Source organism: Neltuma alba, unplaced genomic scaffold (assembly GCF_004799145.2).
Source record: "Neltuma alba isolate B1F8T4 unplaced genomic scaffold, ASM479914v2 tig00012962_pilon, whole genome shotgun sequence".
NCBI classification, from domain to species: Eukaryota; Viridiplantae; Streptophyta; class Magnoliopsida; order Fabales; family Fabaceae; genus Neltuma; species Neltuma alba.
The window spans coordinates 1-17,022 of NW_021637321.1; the positions used below are offsets into that span (position 1 = coordinate 1).

Genomic DNA, 17,022 nt, shown 5'->3' on the forward strand with positions numbered 1-17,022 from the left:
GTTTCATGTGGTTGTTGGCAGAAACTAGAAGAAGACATGGCAGCAAGATCAGTAGACTTCCAATTGAAGGCTTTTAGCTCCAAGTTCCAGTAGTCCATGCTTTATATTTAACCTCACTAAAATTACTTTTTTAAAATCTTAAACAAATTGGCCTAATTATTAAGTAATCCCAACAAATTCAAGAACACCATAATGTGATCAGTTACCTCGTGCTTAAATTAGATCATTCCTATTCTCTCTTATAGACTTGTAGACCCAGACAATTTTTGACAGATTAGAGAATTTTGCATCACATGCCAACTAGAGACTTCTCTCAATTCATATCTAAATTTCTAGGATATACGTAATTTCCTCTTCTCTGGGTAAGTAAAATCTGAAAATGCAGGTCATTTATTAATGCACCAACATCTCTGTTTTTGGACTCTTATAAAAGGGTGACAAAGTCTTTTGCTACGTATCAAACTCTATATTCTAAGATCTCCCCCCAAAAAAAAAATCTCCAAGAACCTGTATTATATTCTAAATTTCTAATATTATACACGAATAAAAGGACTCAGAGCTTCAAAGCCAACAAAAGGAGAATATCCAGCAAAAAGAGGTGTTGAGAGGTTAAGTCCCCACATCATATTGTCAAAAGCACTAGGATTAGCTTCTGTACTCATCTCCATGAGAATGATCTTGAAGTGATCACCTGGAGAATAAGGTTGTTAGCCCCATTCTGAAGCTGTAACGAGTCTGTTGAAGTTTGTAAGGAGTTAGAGCTATATAAAGTCATGAACTCAACCAGATAATGCAAACTTTTTTTTTTTGGGGGGGGGGGGGGGTTACCTTTATCGAGGGTAAACGTCAGTGATGGGTGCTTCATCTGTAGACCATAGAATCGAACATGTAGATTGGTCAGAATCAACAACATTGTTTTGCCTGTTTGGTGTTCTTCTGCCCAGTAAGGATGCAGGCTTTCGAGGCAATGACAAAGTAACAGAGTAACTGTTGAGCATGAGTACTATATTTGCCATCGATGGTCTGTCAGAAGGGTTCTCCTGAACGCATGATAAAGCAATATGGATACATCTTATGACTTCATTTCTTGAATAAGAACCTCTCAGTGTTGGATCCAACAACTCCAGAGGTGTTTTTCGTGTCCAGTTATTCCAGGCCTGGGATTACACAAGGAGTCAGTGTTCAGAACTGGAATCTATCAAAGAGTGAAGTAAAGATGTTATAGAGTTTTTACTTACATAGCTTAAGAGGTCATTGGCTTGATGTGATTGGTACAAATCAGTGTTCTTCTTGCCAGTAATAATCTCTAAAACCAAGACACCAAAGCTAAACACATCTGATTTTACAGAAAATTGTCCGTGCATCGCATACTCTGGAGACATGTAACCACTACAAAGAAACAAAATAAATCCATTTCGCATGGAATAATAATGAAAAACTCCAAATAGAAACAAAGGAATCATGAGAAACTTACAAGGTCCCAACTATTCTTCCTGTATTTGCTTGAGCCTGATCACCTTGGAAGATTTTTGCCATACCAAAGTCTGAGATTTTAGGATTCATACTAGCATCTAGTAGGACATTACTAGCTTTGAGGTCACGATGAATTATTCTAAGTTGAGAATCTTCATGGAGATATAGCATTCCTCGAGCAATGCCTGCAATAATCTTGTAGCGTTTTGGCCAATCTAGTCTTGTTTTCCTTTCAGGATCTAAAAGTTTGAGAGAAGTGAGATTTTCAGGCTAGTAATTGCTGGATTATGAATAAACATGATAACACCGAGGGATTATCATAAATTAGTTGTGCTTCTATTAAGGTCTGGTATAATTATAACAATTAATTATTGACCTGAAGGACTAGATTTATAGAGATCCAAAGCATTGGAAGAGTTGTCAAAAGATTCTTACCAAATAGGAAACCTGTCGAGGCTTTTGTTTGGGACATATTCATAGATAAGTATCTTCTCTTGCCCTTCTAAGCAAAATCCCAACAACCTCACTAAATTCCGGTGTTGAAGTTTGGCCACAAGAGCAGCTTCATTTCTAAACTCCATAGCACCCTGCAAGGAGGTTACCGACAACCTCTTCACAGCTATCTCCTGTCCGTTTGGAAGGATGCCCTGAAAACATGATCAGGATTAGACCAACTTTTCTTAGTTTAGCAGAAAATATGACAGCAATTTGCAACTAATAAGCTGTGTACCTTATAAACTGCCCCATATCCACCTTGGCCAATCTTGTTCTTATCTGAGAACTTTTTCGTGGCAGCTTCTATGGCTGCCAATTCAAATTGCAAAGACTCTATTTCTGAAATATCAATCCCAGCTTCAACCCAAAAAAAATAAAGAATCTGTCAGCCATCAGATTGCCTAAACCATATCTAACCTTGATCTCAAAACGAAACAGGAACAATCCAAGGAAATACTACTTACCATCCTCTGTGAACTGAGTTGTACTTCTTGCTTGCTCTCTTACGGAGGAAACAACAACCCACAACGAGAAGTGCCAAAGCAACAACAATTGGAACAACAATCGCAACAATCATTGAGATATTTCTACTTCCTGCTCAAAAAATGTCACTGTAAACCCCAATATCGACATGATTTTGAAGAAGCTAATATACGATCCTTACCTGAAGTAGGAGGAACCAGTGGTTCAGCGGAAACGTGGGTTATATTGTAAAACCGATAAATTCATATCTCATATTACATGACGGAACCAGAACATTTGCCCCCTTGCTCCCGCTACAGCAACTTGGAAGGATGCAATGGCACTGCGGAAACAAGAATCACAAATAGAGCCGGCCGAGTCAGGAGTGCACTGTGCGAGGCCGTACAAGGTTTCCGACGACGTGAAGTTCACTTCCGCCGTAGCGAACCTCTTCCCTGTGGACCCTGTCTGGGTATTTGCTTTTTCTGTCACATTATTCAACATGTTCGACAGCACGCGGTCGAATCGATCCCGTTCGGAGCTAGCTATGGTGTTGGTGTTTCTCAAACTCACATAAGGAACCATGGGGTTCAAGTTCCCGTTCGTGTAACGAAGCATACACACATCGTACCAGATTATGGACTCTGTTTGGTTTGGGCAGAGGCGTCTTATCTCCTTGGATGCAGCGGCAACGCAAGGCTGGCACACGGCGGGGGTGACGTCGCCGCGACAGAGGAAAAGACCGGTGATGTGGAAGGGGTGGACGGGGACACGGTGGTACGGTAGTAACCGTCGGGTAGAGAAGCGTTGGAGGTGAGGGAAGAGAGAAGGAAATTCAAATTGGCTTGGAATGTACTGTTGGGTCCGAAATAGCTTCCATCAGTACAGGAATAACTTCTAGGTTCTGGAGCAGCCTCGGGTGTGAAGCTCAGAAATCCCAAGAGAGAAAGGACGATGAAGACGGACATGGTGGTGAACAGAAAATTGGATTGGACATCAAAATTATCACCGATCAGTGCTGATTATGTTTTGTTTTGTTTCTCCAGGACATGCACTAAATGGAGGTAGACTGGTTGCCACTGACATTAAATCAAGTCAATGCTGAGGGGATGGAAAGTCGGAAACAATTGTAGTTGTGGGCCCACTTTGACTTGTCTAACACGAACCAGAGAGGTCAAATGCATTCCTTCCCCACGCCACATGTGCTTTGATTACCCTCACCTTGCAACCATTAGAACTCTTTGCCCAATTAGGTGATCACCGTTACAATTACTATACCTCCTGTAGGTGATATAAATATAATAGCTCGCGGAGTTCAATTTAATTCAAAATATAAGAATTTAATTAACTTTATTTTTTAAATTAATTTTTCAAAAAAATTCTTACTCCTATTGATTATAAGAAGTCTTTATAAGGGGTAACCTTAATGTTCATGATTAAATAAGGTAGATTAGTAAAATTTAAAACGGATTTATTATAAATAAATAATTTAACTGAATTTTTAATTTTTTAAATTAGTTATCTAATTTTTATTAAAAAAAACAGTAACTAAGAAGAATACAAATATTTTTAATGGAGAAAGAGACATTAGAACTCGTGAAATATATCAATCTCAAAATTGCTGATTTAAATGTTTTAGTTCCTATGAAATCCTCGAGGATCATTTTCAACTTTATTTTTCTTCAGAAATAACCTAATTAACAAGTTTCTAAAAAAACTATTAGTACTCTCTAGAAGTGTTTTAATTTTTACGTTCAGATAAACTCAAACCCATGTTTGACGGGGGAAAAAATAATCCCAAGCCCGTGACCTGAGCTTAACTGTTATAATATATCCACTAAAGCCTGCATTTGGTGGCATTTTCAAAACAAATTGCGTTAATTATGCGAGTTAAATGCCGAATCTTATAACTATAGTATCTATTAGCTAAATAAGTCTTTTCATATATTATTGTGAAATTTCAGTAGTTTTTTAAAATATTTTTCATGCTAAAAATTGAAATATTAGCTACAATTTTTTCACATATTAATGTCAACTTTAAAAAAATTGTTTTGAAATTCATTTGTGTTTATGTGTGTGTATGGTTAAACAAGGTTTTTAAATCTCCCATATTACAAGTTGAAAATTCAATCTCATATCTTCCACATTTGAGGGTCAAGTTTTTTTTAATCTTCCATAGGAATTTAACACTCATTTTCCACAATTAAATATTGACTATATGATAATCTGCAATTAATCTTAATCTCATAGCTTTTAACATGAAACATCTTGGAGGAAAAGATATGTATTTCATATAATTGTTACAGGCAAAATTAAACTGATATATTGCTTTTGACGTTCCACTTTCTCTTCTATTTTCTTTGAACGAAGGGACAACAAACATTTTTGCCTTATTATGCCTGAATATTTGAACAAGCCTGAATATTTGTAAATCAAGTAACACTGGCATTCTAAAAGCTCTCAGAACTCTAAATTTCAAATCATGCACATATAACTCGGAGGTTATGAACTCTTCGAGAGAAAGCCGTTTGAGTAAATTACATTGCGTGCAGCACTTGGCTTAGCTTCCAGACTCTGCTGCATCAGAATGATATCTTGAACTTGAAGTGATCTCCAGCAGAATTAGCCAGTTGGCCTCATCCTTGAAGAAGAAAGTAATTGAGATTGCGTGCCAAAAGGTCCTGGTACATCTTCCATTATTTGTTATGAAGCTGCAAAAGGCCTGAAGTTAAGGACTTGGAACTAAATACATGGACTCAACTGGATTCATTCAAAAACATAAATGAATTAGATAAACGCCCACTTGATGGAACATGAACCTGTTATCGGGGGTAAACTTCAGTAATGGATGCTTCATTTGTAGACCATAGGATTGAACAGGTAGATTGGTCAGAATCAACAACATTGTTTTGCTTTTGCCTGTTTGGTGTTCTGCGCATGAAAGCTGCTGGCTGTCGAGGCATTGACAAAGTAACAGAATAACTGTTGAGCATCAGTGCTATAGTTGCCATTGAAGGTCTATCAGAAGGATTCTCCTGAACACATAATAAAGCAATATGAATGCATCTTATGACTTCATTTCTTGAATGAGAACCTCTCAGTGTTGGATCCAATAACTCCAAAGGTGTTCTTTGTGTCCAGTTATCCCAGGCCTGTGGTTACACAAAGAGTCAGAGCCCAAATTTGGAATCTACCAGTTGTTACTAACCAAAATCCATATTTGAGACGTATTTGCAGCTGACATTGAAGGAAAAGATGGTATACTTGCTGAGTTTTCACTTACGTAGCTTAAGAGGTCATCTGCTTGACGTGATTGATTAAAATCAGTGTTCTTCTTACCAGTAACAATCTCCAAAACTAATATACCAAAGCTGAACACATCTGATTTAACAGAAAATTGCCCACGCATTGCATATTCTGGAGACATATAACCACTGCAAAGAAAGATTATTAATCTATAGGTCGAGAGAAAATAATGAATAACTCTTGCCAAAGAAAATGTCTAAAACTTACAAGGTTCCAACTATTCTTCCTGTGTTCACTTGAGTTTGATCTCCGTGAAAGATTTTTGCCATACCAAAATCTGAAATTTTTGGATTCATATTGGTGTCTAATAAAACATTACTCGCTTTGAGATCACGATGTATTATTCTAAGCTGAGAATCTTCATGAAGATAAAGAATTCCTCGAGCAATTCCCATTATGATCTTGTAACGCCTTGACCAATCAAGCATTGTTTTCTTTTCAGAGTCTACAAATCCATCAAAGTGAAATTATCAAGTGAATAAAAACAGGATTACTTGGTAGAAAAGGGTAACATCATGTGAATACTAAGAAATAACTCTGCTTTTGAATATTTACATCAACGAAATATTCGCATCCAAGACTTGATTTGTATAGGGATGTCAAAAGCTAGAAGTATTGAGAAAAGGTCAAAGTTCAAACCAAATAGAAAGTGATCAAGGCTTTTGTTTGGGATGTATTCATAAACAAGTATCTTCTCTTGCCCCTCCAAGCAAAAACCCAACAGCCTCACTAAATTCCTATGTTGAAGCTTGGCTACAAGAGCAACTTCATTCTTAAATTCCAAAGCACCCTGCAAGGAGGTTACTGATAACCTCTTCACAGCAATCTCCTGTCCGCTTGGGAGGATACCCTGTGCACATGCTGGAAATTAGACCAATTTTTCTCAATTTAACGGACAGATATAACAAAAAGTAGCATTAGAAAGTCAATTACCTTATAAACTGCACCAAATCCACCTTGGCCAATCTTGTTCTCGTCTGAGAACCTTTTTGTGGCAGCTTCTATTGTCGCCAATTCAAATTGCAGAGACTCTGTGTCTGTAAGATCATTCCCCACTGTATTTCAAATAGATGGAAAGAAAGCTGTGAGCCACCAAATTACTATCTTGTCCAATATTGGAAACAAGAATTGAAATGTAACACAGTGACAACAATTATTAAGATAGGAAGGAGATATTACTGTCATCCTCTGCGAAAGTATTAAACTTCTTGCCCTTGCTAGCCCTCTTACGCAGGAAACAGCAAGCCGCAACAAAGAGTGTCACAGAAACAACAATCGGCACAATAATCGCAACAATTATTGCGATTTTGCTTTTTCCTATAATCAACCCAAGAAAAGAAGGATAAAGAAAAGAACTATAACTTAATAAACCTCTGGACACTGTCCCCTTTGCTCACATCTAGACATAATACGGCTGCTTATCAAATTTCTGATAGGATTAGATAAAGTGAAATTAAATTTTTTTAAGGCTGAAATTAAAAGCACCAACGAACAACTTGATCTATTTTAAACCTATGTAACTTATTCTTGTAAACTGACGTGTATGAACAAAGTTTGCCCTCTTCTTGCGTAGCTATATCACTGAACAAGATTACCAGGTTATTTCCTGAGGCTAGTCAATGTATATGCATTCACTTGCTTTTCTCTCAGCATTAGGATTCAGAAAATTACCTGATCGAGGAGGACCTGGCCCTGCAGAAGATGTAGTTATGCTGTAAAATGGGTAAAGTTCATATCTAATGTTACATGCCGGAAGAAGAACCGTTGCCCCCTTCTTGTTGCCACAGCAATTTGGCAGAGCTCCAATGGCGCTTTGGAGACACATGTTGCAATCAAAAGATGTCAGGTCTGGGTAACACTGTAAAAGGCCGTACAACGTTTGTGACGATGTTGGGTTAACTTGTCCCGTGGCAAATTTTTTCCCCGTCTGGGAACCCTGAGCTTCTGCCGCCAATTTTTGCAACAAATCCGACAACAATTTATTGAACTGATCCTGTTCGGCGCTAGCTATAGTACCGTTACTCGATAAGTCCGTGGAAGGGACGATGTTGTTGAAGGTGTTGTTCGAGTAACGAAGCATACAAACATCGTACCAGACGATAGACTCCGTTTGGTTTGGACACAGGCGCCTTATCTCTTTGGCGGCGTCGGAGACGCACTCTTGACACAGGGTGGGGGTGGCATCGCCGCGGCAGAGGAAGAGGCCGTTGATGACGTCGGGAGTTCCCTGATCCAAGTTGGTACGGTAGAAACCGTCGTGGAGGGACGCGTTGGAGGTAAGAACAGAGAGGAGGACATTCAAATTAGCTTCAAATGGGCTATTGGGTTTGTATGTGAGTGCGTCTGTACAGGCGTTACGGCTGAATATAGGAGATGCTTCGCTTGTGAAACTCAGAAATGGAAACAGAGCGAGAAGGATGAAATGTGTTGCAGAGAATTTGGGGAAGGACATATTGCTCAACAACAATTCTCTTCAGCTCCAACTCCGCTGAAAGGACAAAGGCATATAAGTTTATGGCATTCAGTTAACAACTCTATCGATGTCGTTACCTATTTGATTTCAATCTTTCAGGCTTTGCGTTGAACTGTGGGCGGATTGAGGGGAACGCCATTTCTGATACAAGTCAACAAAGCACCTTTCTGACGATTACCTTTCTATATCAAGGCTGCGCTGGGAAGATCCTTAGTTACTGTTATTTTTTATCCTATTATAAAATTTTATTAATAACCTACAAATAAAATTTATTTATTTATAATTAGGAGTGAGAGTACTCGTCCTAAATATAAGACTCTTTTTATAGTGTAAATTTACACTATAAAAAGAGTCTTATATTTAGGACTGAAAGAGTAGTATTTAATGAGAAGGAAACTCTTATACATATTCATATATACTTAGAACAATATCTTATCTAAACGGTAAAAATACATTTGTTACACTTATTTTCAAAACAGTAACAGTAATTTCTACTGGTGTTTGTGAAATTAAATGATTTCATAAACAAGTTTTCTAAAAAAATTTACATAAATAATTTTTCGAGTAATTAATTTTTTTACGGAAAAAAAAACTCTTTGAAATTGTTTGGTTGAATGTGGCATCCAAATACCGCCTAAACCTGTTAAAGGTAATTTGCTCAAACACAACTTTTTAATCATTAAGATTAAGTTCTTAATTTCATTTTTCAAAAATTGAATACTTTTCTTTTCTCTCGTCATTTTTTTTTTTTTGTGAAGAGACAAAATTTTTTAGAAAGCTAATCTAAATTCTCCATCCACCAAGTCCCATCATGCCAGTTGCCTGAGAGTATTATTTTCCGGGGGGTTAACATCGGGGATCATGCCACCGATGGCAGGACGGATGGCATCCAAAATTCAAAAGAAGAATAGTCAAAGAGGGTCATTCATACGTCAGCCGTGATGATGGAGAAATAAGTTAATAACCCGCACAGTAAGACAATGACTCCTTTTTTTTTTCTTTTTAAAATGACTTCATGAGTCAAAATCGACGGCCGGCTGATACCCCACATATTTTGTTATTGATTTGATTTATTGATTATTGATAAATTCCCCCAAGTACCATACCAAATACCAATTGCTCTTCTGCACAAATAAATTATTCGACATTAACTATTACCATATAAAAATATTGCATCATTTTAAAAATTTTTAAGAAAATACTGCAAAGTTAAAAATATCACGCATGTAAAGGAGAGGAGAGAATTTTTTAATAAGTTTAATTTAAAAAATAAAAAATGTTATTTTAAAATTTTAATGGAAAGAAATTGTAAGATAAAAAAATAAAAATTAATTAGAAGTTTTAAATTTTATTTCTTCAATTAAAATTTTGTTCCCTCCCTTTCTCTCTATTTCCTTCCTACCGAGGACTCTATAATTTTGTTACAATGTTTTATAATTAGCAATTTTCAGTGAAATATACACTGGTCAATGGTCAATGCATATACAAAACAAATACTTCAAACTAAAACTCAGGCTGCTGCCCTTCCATCAGACGCAACTTCTCCTCCTACCTCACTGCGGCAGGTGGCACTTCCCAGGCTCTTCCAAAGCTCAGTCTTGGGCTGAACTTTCATTAATATTTTGTCCTAATTTTTAACTTCCCAAATTTTCTTCCGAGTCATGCCACCCCTCATCCATACGATTATACTTCAGGCAAATTCTGCATTTTGATTCAGGGGAAATAAGTCAGAAGCCTGGATCAGAGCTTGGCAATAGTAAATATAATAACTTTCAAAGGATTGACTTCAGAATCTAATCTTATCTTACCGTTTTCCTACACAACACTAGCATATATCTTCCTTGTTTTCCAGCGAAAGAACAGAAGCCGAAGGCAAAAAGTGTTGCCGAAGCAACAATTGGGATGATGAATCCAAGAATCACTGAAACATGGCTCCTTCCTGTATCAGTATTGGTCCAATCACAAGTCAATCAAATTGGCATATGTTAGCTAACATACAAGGCCGAATCAAAACCCTCTAATTATAATCATGCTAATACTTTGGATAGCTAATAACTATGCAGAACCACTTTGTCATCAGCAACCAAACACTCGAATAGCAAAACGAAAAATCCGGTTAATGTTAGATATTGGGATATCTGGGCTTTCGAGTACCTGAAGGACGAGATTGAACGGCGGGAGGATTCGATGATGGGGTGGTATTGAAAAATGGAAAGAATTCATATCTGATGTTGCAGCCAGGAAGCAACACCGTCGCTCCCCTTTTTCCGTCACAGCAGTTCGGAACAGAGGCGATGGCGCTTCTCAAACACATATTGCAGTCAAACGCCGTCAGATCCGGCGTGCACTGTACTAATCCGAACAACTTCTCTGTTCTTGTGAAGTTCACTTCCTTCGTCTCAAATTTCTCCTTCTGAGAAATCACAGCTTTATCCGCCAGAGAATTTAGCATACCGGCCAGCAACTCATTGAACCTCTCCTTATCCTCCGGAGCTACGTTCTTCGTATTAGACAGGTCAGTGGAAGGTACGATGTTGTTGAGAGATTCGTGGGAGTATCGAAGCATGCAAACGTCGTACCAGATTATGGCCTCTTTCTGAACTGGGCAACGGCGTTTTATCTCTCCAGCTGCGGTGGAAACGCAATCACCGCAGGTTGCGGCAAGGGTGTCCCCGCGGCAGAGGAAGAGGCCGTTGATGACGTTGGCAGTACCGTCGCCTAGTCGTGTTCGGAAGAAATGGCTGCCTTGGGTGGCGTTGGATGAGAGATAGGAGAGGAGGAGGTTGAGGTTGATCTGAAATGTGGAATTTGGCCGGTATTTGACGGAATCTGTGCAGGCATGAGAGCTGTAAATCGGAGCTGCTTCACTGAGAAAGAAGAAGAGGAAGCTAAAGAGGAAGACGAAAACAGAGGACTTGAAATTAGGCATTCTGGGGATGTCCCTCTGGACAAGGGTCCTGCACTTGGTGTGTTAGCGGCACAGTTCTGACACTAAAAAAAATTATTTTTTAGTTTGTGTTTGTTAAAGATGTTGTTTGAGAATCATGTCCTATTCTAATACAAGTATACGGCCGGTGGGACATGAAAAAGAGAGACAATAGAAATGCAAGGGTGTATGGTAAATTTACTTGTACCATCATGATTGACTTAAAGGATTTAAATAACATGATCTTTTTAAGTCAGGTGCGAGGAGTGAAACGAAGTTAGGCAGCAATGAGCAACTGAACCAACTTTCAAACGTGGGACCGTGTGGTGGCTCTCTGTTCACTTTTTACGGAGAGTGAACCAACCAGAACAAGAACTACTGCATAATCCACTGGGAAATAATCACAAAACGAGATACTACATGGGATCCCAGCATTCTTGGCCCACATGCTTTGTATAGTGACTTGTGAAACGTGACCTTCCCTGCTGAACTAGTCCCTACCAAAACCCAAAAGCGAGGAAATATCTCGGTGCAGCTAATTGGATGAGAGGCTACATTCATTACTCATTTTCTTATCTTCACATGATGGAGCTCCACGTAAGCCCCAACCAGTCTCTTGCCTTTTTTTTTTTTTTTTTTTTGTCTTTCATGTTTTTCAACTTACTCCACTGGGAAAAAAGATATTCTAGTTTTAATTAATTAATTAATTTTGTTGTAGTATTTCATGAAAATTTGATATATTCTTTCACAAAACTAATATCAATTTTGATCTAAAAAAATAATTAAGAATTTTAACAAATTAATTTAAAAGTAAATAATTAAATATATTGATTAATTAATACATTATATGAAAAGAAAGTTACGGGTTATGACAGCTAACTAGACATATTAATATTATTAGTCATCTAAACGGATATCGTTTTTCAATGTTATATTTAAGTAACCGTTCTTAAATTCAAAATTTCAAATTAAATATTGTAATGATAGGAAGTTGACGTAATTTTTTGAAATATTATATATTCCTCTAATCCTTAATATAAAATTTAATTGTTGAATTGATATTGATCCTAAATATAAGATATGTTTATTATATTTATCAATTTTTTTTAAATTACTCCTATTGAGATTTTCTCAGTCATAATCAAGAAGAATATGAACAGAGAATATTAAGAAAGATGATTATAGTATTTTAAGAATAACATTTCATATTTATTATAATTAATTAACTTACCTAACTTTCTTAATCTAATCAAATTAGTTAAATATGTCTTATATTAAAAACCGAAGAAGCATAACTCAATGTTTGATTTGATGATGTGCAGTGTAGAGATATAGGACCATTTGGAATAATTTATAGGTAGCTTTTTAATCATGATCTATAAAATATAAGATAAATATATGAAAAAATTTTGCCTCAATTTATATAAAATATATTTACAAATAATTTCAATTGTGACAATAAACATCACCATAAAATGTTAAAACAGTCTCTTATGAATAGCGATTCCCTTCCTGAGACGACTTTGGACGGTCTTCGGGGGAGGGCCTCTACTTTCCACAACCAACGCACGCGGTTTCTGTGCCTCATCTGTCCCGCCATCCGGGTTTCGAAGTCAAACATTCGTGCTTTTCTTCTGTTGAAACTTGAAGAAGACATCCCTTCATCCAAACCATATTCATACTGCTTCTAGTCAGCTCATTTATCTAATTTATTTTTAATGTGCTATTTTTCCATGAAATCTAATACATTATTTACAATTTATTTTAAAAAACATAATTTAATCTGATTAAAAACAATTTTATAAAAGTTTGAACATTTAATAATTTTAACTTTTTTTTTTTTTTTGGATAGGAAGAAGAAAAGGGTGTTCACATGTGCCGGTGTGCGGCCTAGCTTAGAATTGACTTCTGGTTCTTGCCTTTCTACCCGGAAATCTGGACTTGATTGGGCTTCCCCAATTCATTAGCCAATAGCCATCACCATCCCGCAACAAATTGAAAAGTCTTCTGCAGACAAATCTCATTGACTTGCGTCAACCCTCTCCCTCATCAATCGTCTGAGTCTCTGCAGCTGCAATATGTTCGTCTTTTCCCATGAACGATTCTCCCCTACTCGCCATTGAAATACGCTCTATAAGAACTCCTCCAACTATAAAGCTCACGACTCATCTCCAACAGCGCTAACACATCCTTCAACCTTACCATGACGTCCATGGTCAAGGCTTCCCCCAAAATTTTCTTACTCTTCTTCTTCGTTGCCTTTCTCCATTCTCCCACAACCCAAGCTCAGGTTACTTATCTCTACCAAAATTGCTCTTCCAACAGTACCTTCGCAGCCAATAGCGTTTTTCAATCGGACCGCAAAAGACTCTTCTCTTCCTTGGCTTCCAGCAACAACACCGACACCGGCTTCTCCAACGCCACCGTTGTCGGTGGTGGCGACACCGTCTATGGCCTCTTCATGTGCCGGGGTGACGTCAACGTCTCGACGTGCCACCAGTGCGTCGTTAACGCAACCCAACTATTATCTTCCGAGTGCAGAGCTTCCAAGGAGGCCATAGTCTGGTACGACGAGTGCTTGCTTCGCTATTCTAACCGTTCCTTCTTCTCCACCGTCTCCACAAGGCCAAGGCTTGGCCTCTTGAACACCGGAAATGTCTCAGACCCGACAAACTTCATGAGAACATTGTACGATACTATGAACAAGACTGCAGATGAGGCGGCTAAACCTGCTGCGGGGAAAAAGAAATATGCGACCGGAATAGCAAATTTTTCGCCGTTTCAAAAAGTGTATTGTCTAGCTCAGTGCACGCCGGACCTTTCGCCGTCCGATTGCAGAAGGTGCCTGAGTGGTGTGATTGGGGACCTTGACTGGTGTTGTGACGGGAAGCAAGGAGGAAGAGTTCTGTACCCTAGCTGTAACGTTCGCTACGAATTGTACCCTTTCTACCAATCGGAGGCTCCGGCACCAACTCCTACGCCGACAACTGTGCCTCCGACAAATACTACAGGTTCCCAAGGTAAAGCTCTCACCTATATGCTTGAGGTATTTTGTACGGTCTTTATAGTTTATCATCTGTTTGCTGATTTGGGCATTGGATTGCGAAAATTGAGAGTTTGAAATTGTGGGTAAACAGCTAAGCAGAACAGAGAACGAAAGGAAAAAAGGGGATTTTTCAACATTGTCGACAAACATCTCATCTAAGGAGACTAAAAGAACAAAATAATCGAATATGTAATCTGAGCAGACTTGACTGTGGAATTTTAATGGAGTGAAGTTGGTATCTTTGTTATTGTCATCATGAATTAACCTTATTACATATATTTACTTTTTGTGTTTTCGGGATGATGCAGGAAAAAGTGGGATCTCATCGGGGACGATTGTTGCGATCGTGGTTCCAATTTCAGTGGCTGTTCTGATATTTATAGTTGGCATGTGTTGCTTGGGTAAAAGAATGAGGAAGAAGCATGACTCCGTTCCTGAAGTAAAATGTAAGGACTCCCAGAGTAAATTGGAAATATCAGACCTTTTGCCTTGTTTGGCTCATATTTGCTTGCTCTTCTGTTTTTCACTTTATCTCATCATACGAATGCACCATTTGGTTGTCCAGCTACAAGTGAAATCAGCAATTTGGATTCACTGCAATATGATTTCAGTACAATTGAAGCAGCTACGAACAAGTTTTCTGCAGATAACAAGCTTGGTGAAGGCGGATTTGGAAAGGTTTACAAGGTATCAAGTTTGTGTGCTTTCTTGGTTGTTAACGTGAAGGAAATTAGGCCACTCCATATATGCATGTGAACTTTATGTTTGAAATTCAGGGGACGCTTGCAAATGGACTAGAAATTGCTGTGAAGAAGCTCTCCCGGGAATCTGGACAAGGTGTACAAGAATTTAAGAATGAAGTAGAGGTGGTTGCCAAGTTACAGCACAGAAATTTGGTGAGGCTTCTGGGATTTTGTGTGCAAGGACAAGAGAAGATTCTTGTTTATGAATATGTTCCCAACAAAAGTCTTGATTACATTCTTTTTGGTAGGTCCCTCGTGTTTGAGACTAAAATGGAGGAAGCTTTGATTCACTTCTTTTCGCTTGAGTAGTTTACTTTCCTTTTATTTGACAATTTGTTTTTTTTTTTTTTTAATATGTAGAACCTGAAAAGCAAAGACAGCTAGATTGGACAAAGCGGTACAAGATTGTCAAAGGAATTGCTCGAGGCATTAAGTATCTTCATGAAGATTCAAGGCTTAAAATTATACATCGAGATCTTAAGGCTAGCAATGTATTATTGGATAGTGACATGAATCCGAAAATCTCAGATTTTGGTATGGCAAGGATTTTTATGGTGGACCAAACTCAAGGAAATACTAGTCGCATTGTAGGAACATAGTAAGAACAAATTTACATATCCTTGCAAAATCTATTTGGCATATTACTGTTTTTTTTTTTTTTACCAGGGCATATTACTGGTTTTGAGTCCTAACAATATTATCCAGATATCCTGGCATCTTCTCTTTAACAGAAAGAAATGCCAACAGTCCAGATTTCTGCGTAATTTTCCCTGCACTGACAATTATCTTCTGATGATTCAATGTTTTAGTGGATATATGTCTCCGGAATACGCCATGCATGGAGAGTTTTCTGTTAAGTCTGATGTGTACAGCTTCGGTGTCCTTCTAATGGAGATTATAAGTGGGAAGAAGAATAGTTCTTTCTATCAAATAGAGGGTGCTGAGGACCTGCTTAGCTATGTGAGTATATCAAACGCTACCCTCTCTAGTTTGATTCAAACGAATCATTTGTTTTCTTTCAAAAGGACAAATACTGTGATCCCATTATAACAAATAGCTGACAACATTTGATACAGGCCTGGAAACTTTGGAAGGATGGAGAACCCTTGCAACTGTTGGACCCCACAATAAGAGAATCTTACACTCCAAATGAAGTTATGAGATGCATCCACATTGGTCTGCTGTGTGTTCAAGAAGATCCAGCTGAGAGACCTTCAATGTCATCCATAGTTCTGATGCTTGATAGTTACTCTGTGACTCTGCCAACCCCTTCAAAGCCTGCATTTTTCGTCCATAGCGGAACTGATCCAAACATGCCAAAGTTGCTATTTGGTCAATCTACGACCAAGTCAGCGCCAATGTCGGTGAATGAGATGTCTGTTAGTGAAGTGATACCTCGGTAAGCTTAAAAGTTGGAGGTTTTGGCAAACGTGCCTCTGTCTAAGTGGTTGGTCTATTGAGGCAACGTTGCTTCTTTTTTAGTGTGAATTACAGGTGATTCAGGCAACGTTGTATTTATATATAGCCATGAGGTCTCTAGATGACTTCTTATGTTCCTTTTGTAATATTTTGGGTTGAATCCACCAATAATTATTTGCCTTGCAAAGTGTCAATTTTGCGTTGTAGCAGACTCGGAAGTTAGGAAGTATAGTGACATGCCGTCCAACGTATATCTGGTCTCTGGTTTTAAGTTCTCATTTACTGATTAACATCACAAACACAAACGTCTAGAAGGAAAAGTTTGAGTTTGTCGTTTTGCTAGCAGCAGCAGCAAAACGGCTTTTCTATGCGTTTAGAAGGATTTCTGCAACAGATGAGCAACAATAAACAACCAACAATGTGAAGCACTATGCCCCTAGTTTATTCGCTTCATTCAGGAAAGATTTAATAGAGATTACAAATGAAAGCATCATGATCCATCCAGGGCGCAGAAGAAGAAGGAGACGAACTTTCCACCATGTATCGTGCAACAGAGGGGGATCATCCTGCGATGGGGACAATTGGAGCCATCCAAATTCACGGCTAGCAAGGAACCTCACGGGTGATGGTGACTCACGACTCCACAGTTCTGTGTCCTGCTCAAGAAAAATAACATTTA

The 17,022-nt window shown here is 38.2% G+C and overlaps 3 protein-coding genes and 1 pseudogene across 3 annotated transcripts; 1 reads left to right on the forward strand and 3 right to left on the reverse strand.

Moving 5' to 3' along the window:
• Positions 1-488: 488 nt before the first annotated feature.
• On the reverse strand, positions 489-3,398 carry LOC114733018 (cysteine-rich receptor-like protein kinase 10; annotated as a pseudogene).
• A 1,480-nt stretch (positions 3,399-4,878) lies between these two features.
• On the reverse strand, positions 4,879-8,281 carry LOC114733013 (putative receptor-like protein kinase At4g00960). The gene is made up of 8 exons (XM_028920426.1): positions 7,408-8,281; positions 6,916-7,053; positions 6,670-6,791; positions 6,376-6,586; positions 5,944-6,181; positions 5,714-5,864; positions 5,250-5,582; positions 4,879-5,141 (listed from the first exon to the last, which is right to left on the reverse strand). Exons 1-7 carry the CDS (start codon positions 8,186-8,188, stop codon positions 5,253-5,255), a joined length of 1,971 nt encoding a protein of 656 aa, XP_028776259.1. The 5' UTR covers positions 8,189-8,281; the 3' UTR covers positions 4,879-5,141; positions 5,250-5,252.
• A 1,345-nt stretch (positions 8,282-9,626) lies between these two features.
• On the reverse strand, positions 9,627-11,308 carry LOC114733016 (cysteine-rich receptor-like protein kinase 25). Its single transcript, XM_028920428.1, has 3 exons — positions 10,364-11,308; positions 10,018-10,148; positions 9,627-9,910 (listed from the first exon to the last, which is right to left on the reverse strand). Exons 1-3 carry the CDS (start codon positions 11,136-11,138, stop codon positions 9,893-9,895), a joined length of 924 nt encoding a protein of 307 aa, XP_028776261.1. The 5' UTR covers positions 11,139-11,308; the 3' UTR covers positions 9,627-9,892.
• Positions 11,309-13,091: 1,783 nt separating this feature from the next.
• LOC114733012 (cysteine-rich receptor-like protein kinase 10) lies at positions 13,092-16,591 on the forward strand. The gene is made up of 7 exons (XM_028920425.1): positions 13,092-14,155; positions 14,490-14,627; positions 14,747-14,868; positions 14,958-15,168; positions 15,285-15,522; positions 15,734-15,884; positions 16,001-16,591. The coding sequence occupies exons 1-7, from the start codon at positions 13,339-13,341 to the stop codon at positions 16,325-16,327; spliced, it is 2,004 nt and encodes a 667-aa protein (XP_028776258.1). The 5' UTR covers positions 13,092-13,338; the 3' UTR covers positions 16,328-16,591.
• The last annotated feature ends 431 nt before the right edge of the window (positions 16,592-17,022 follow it).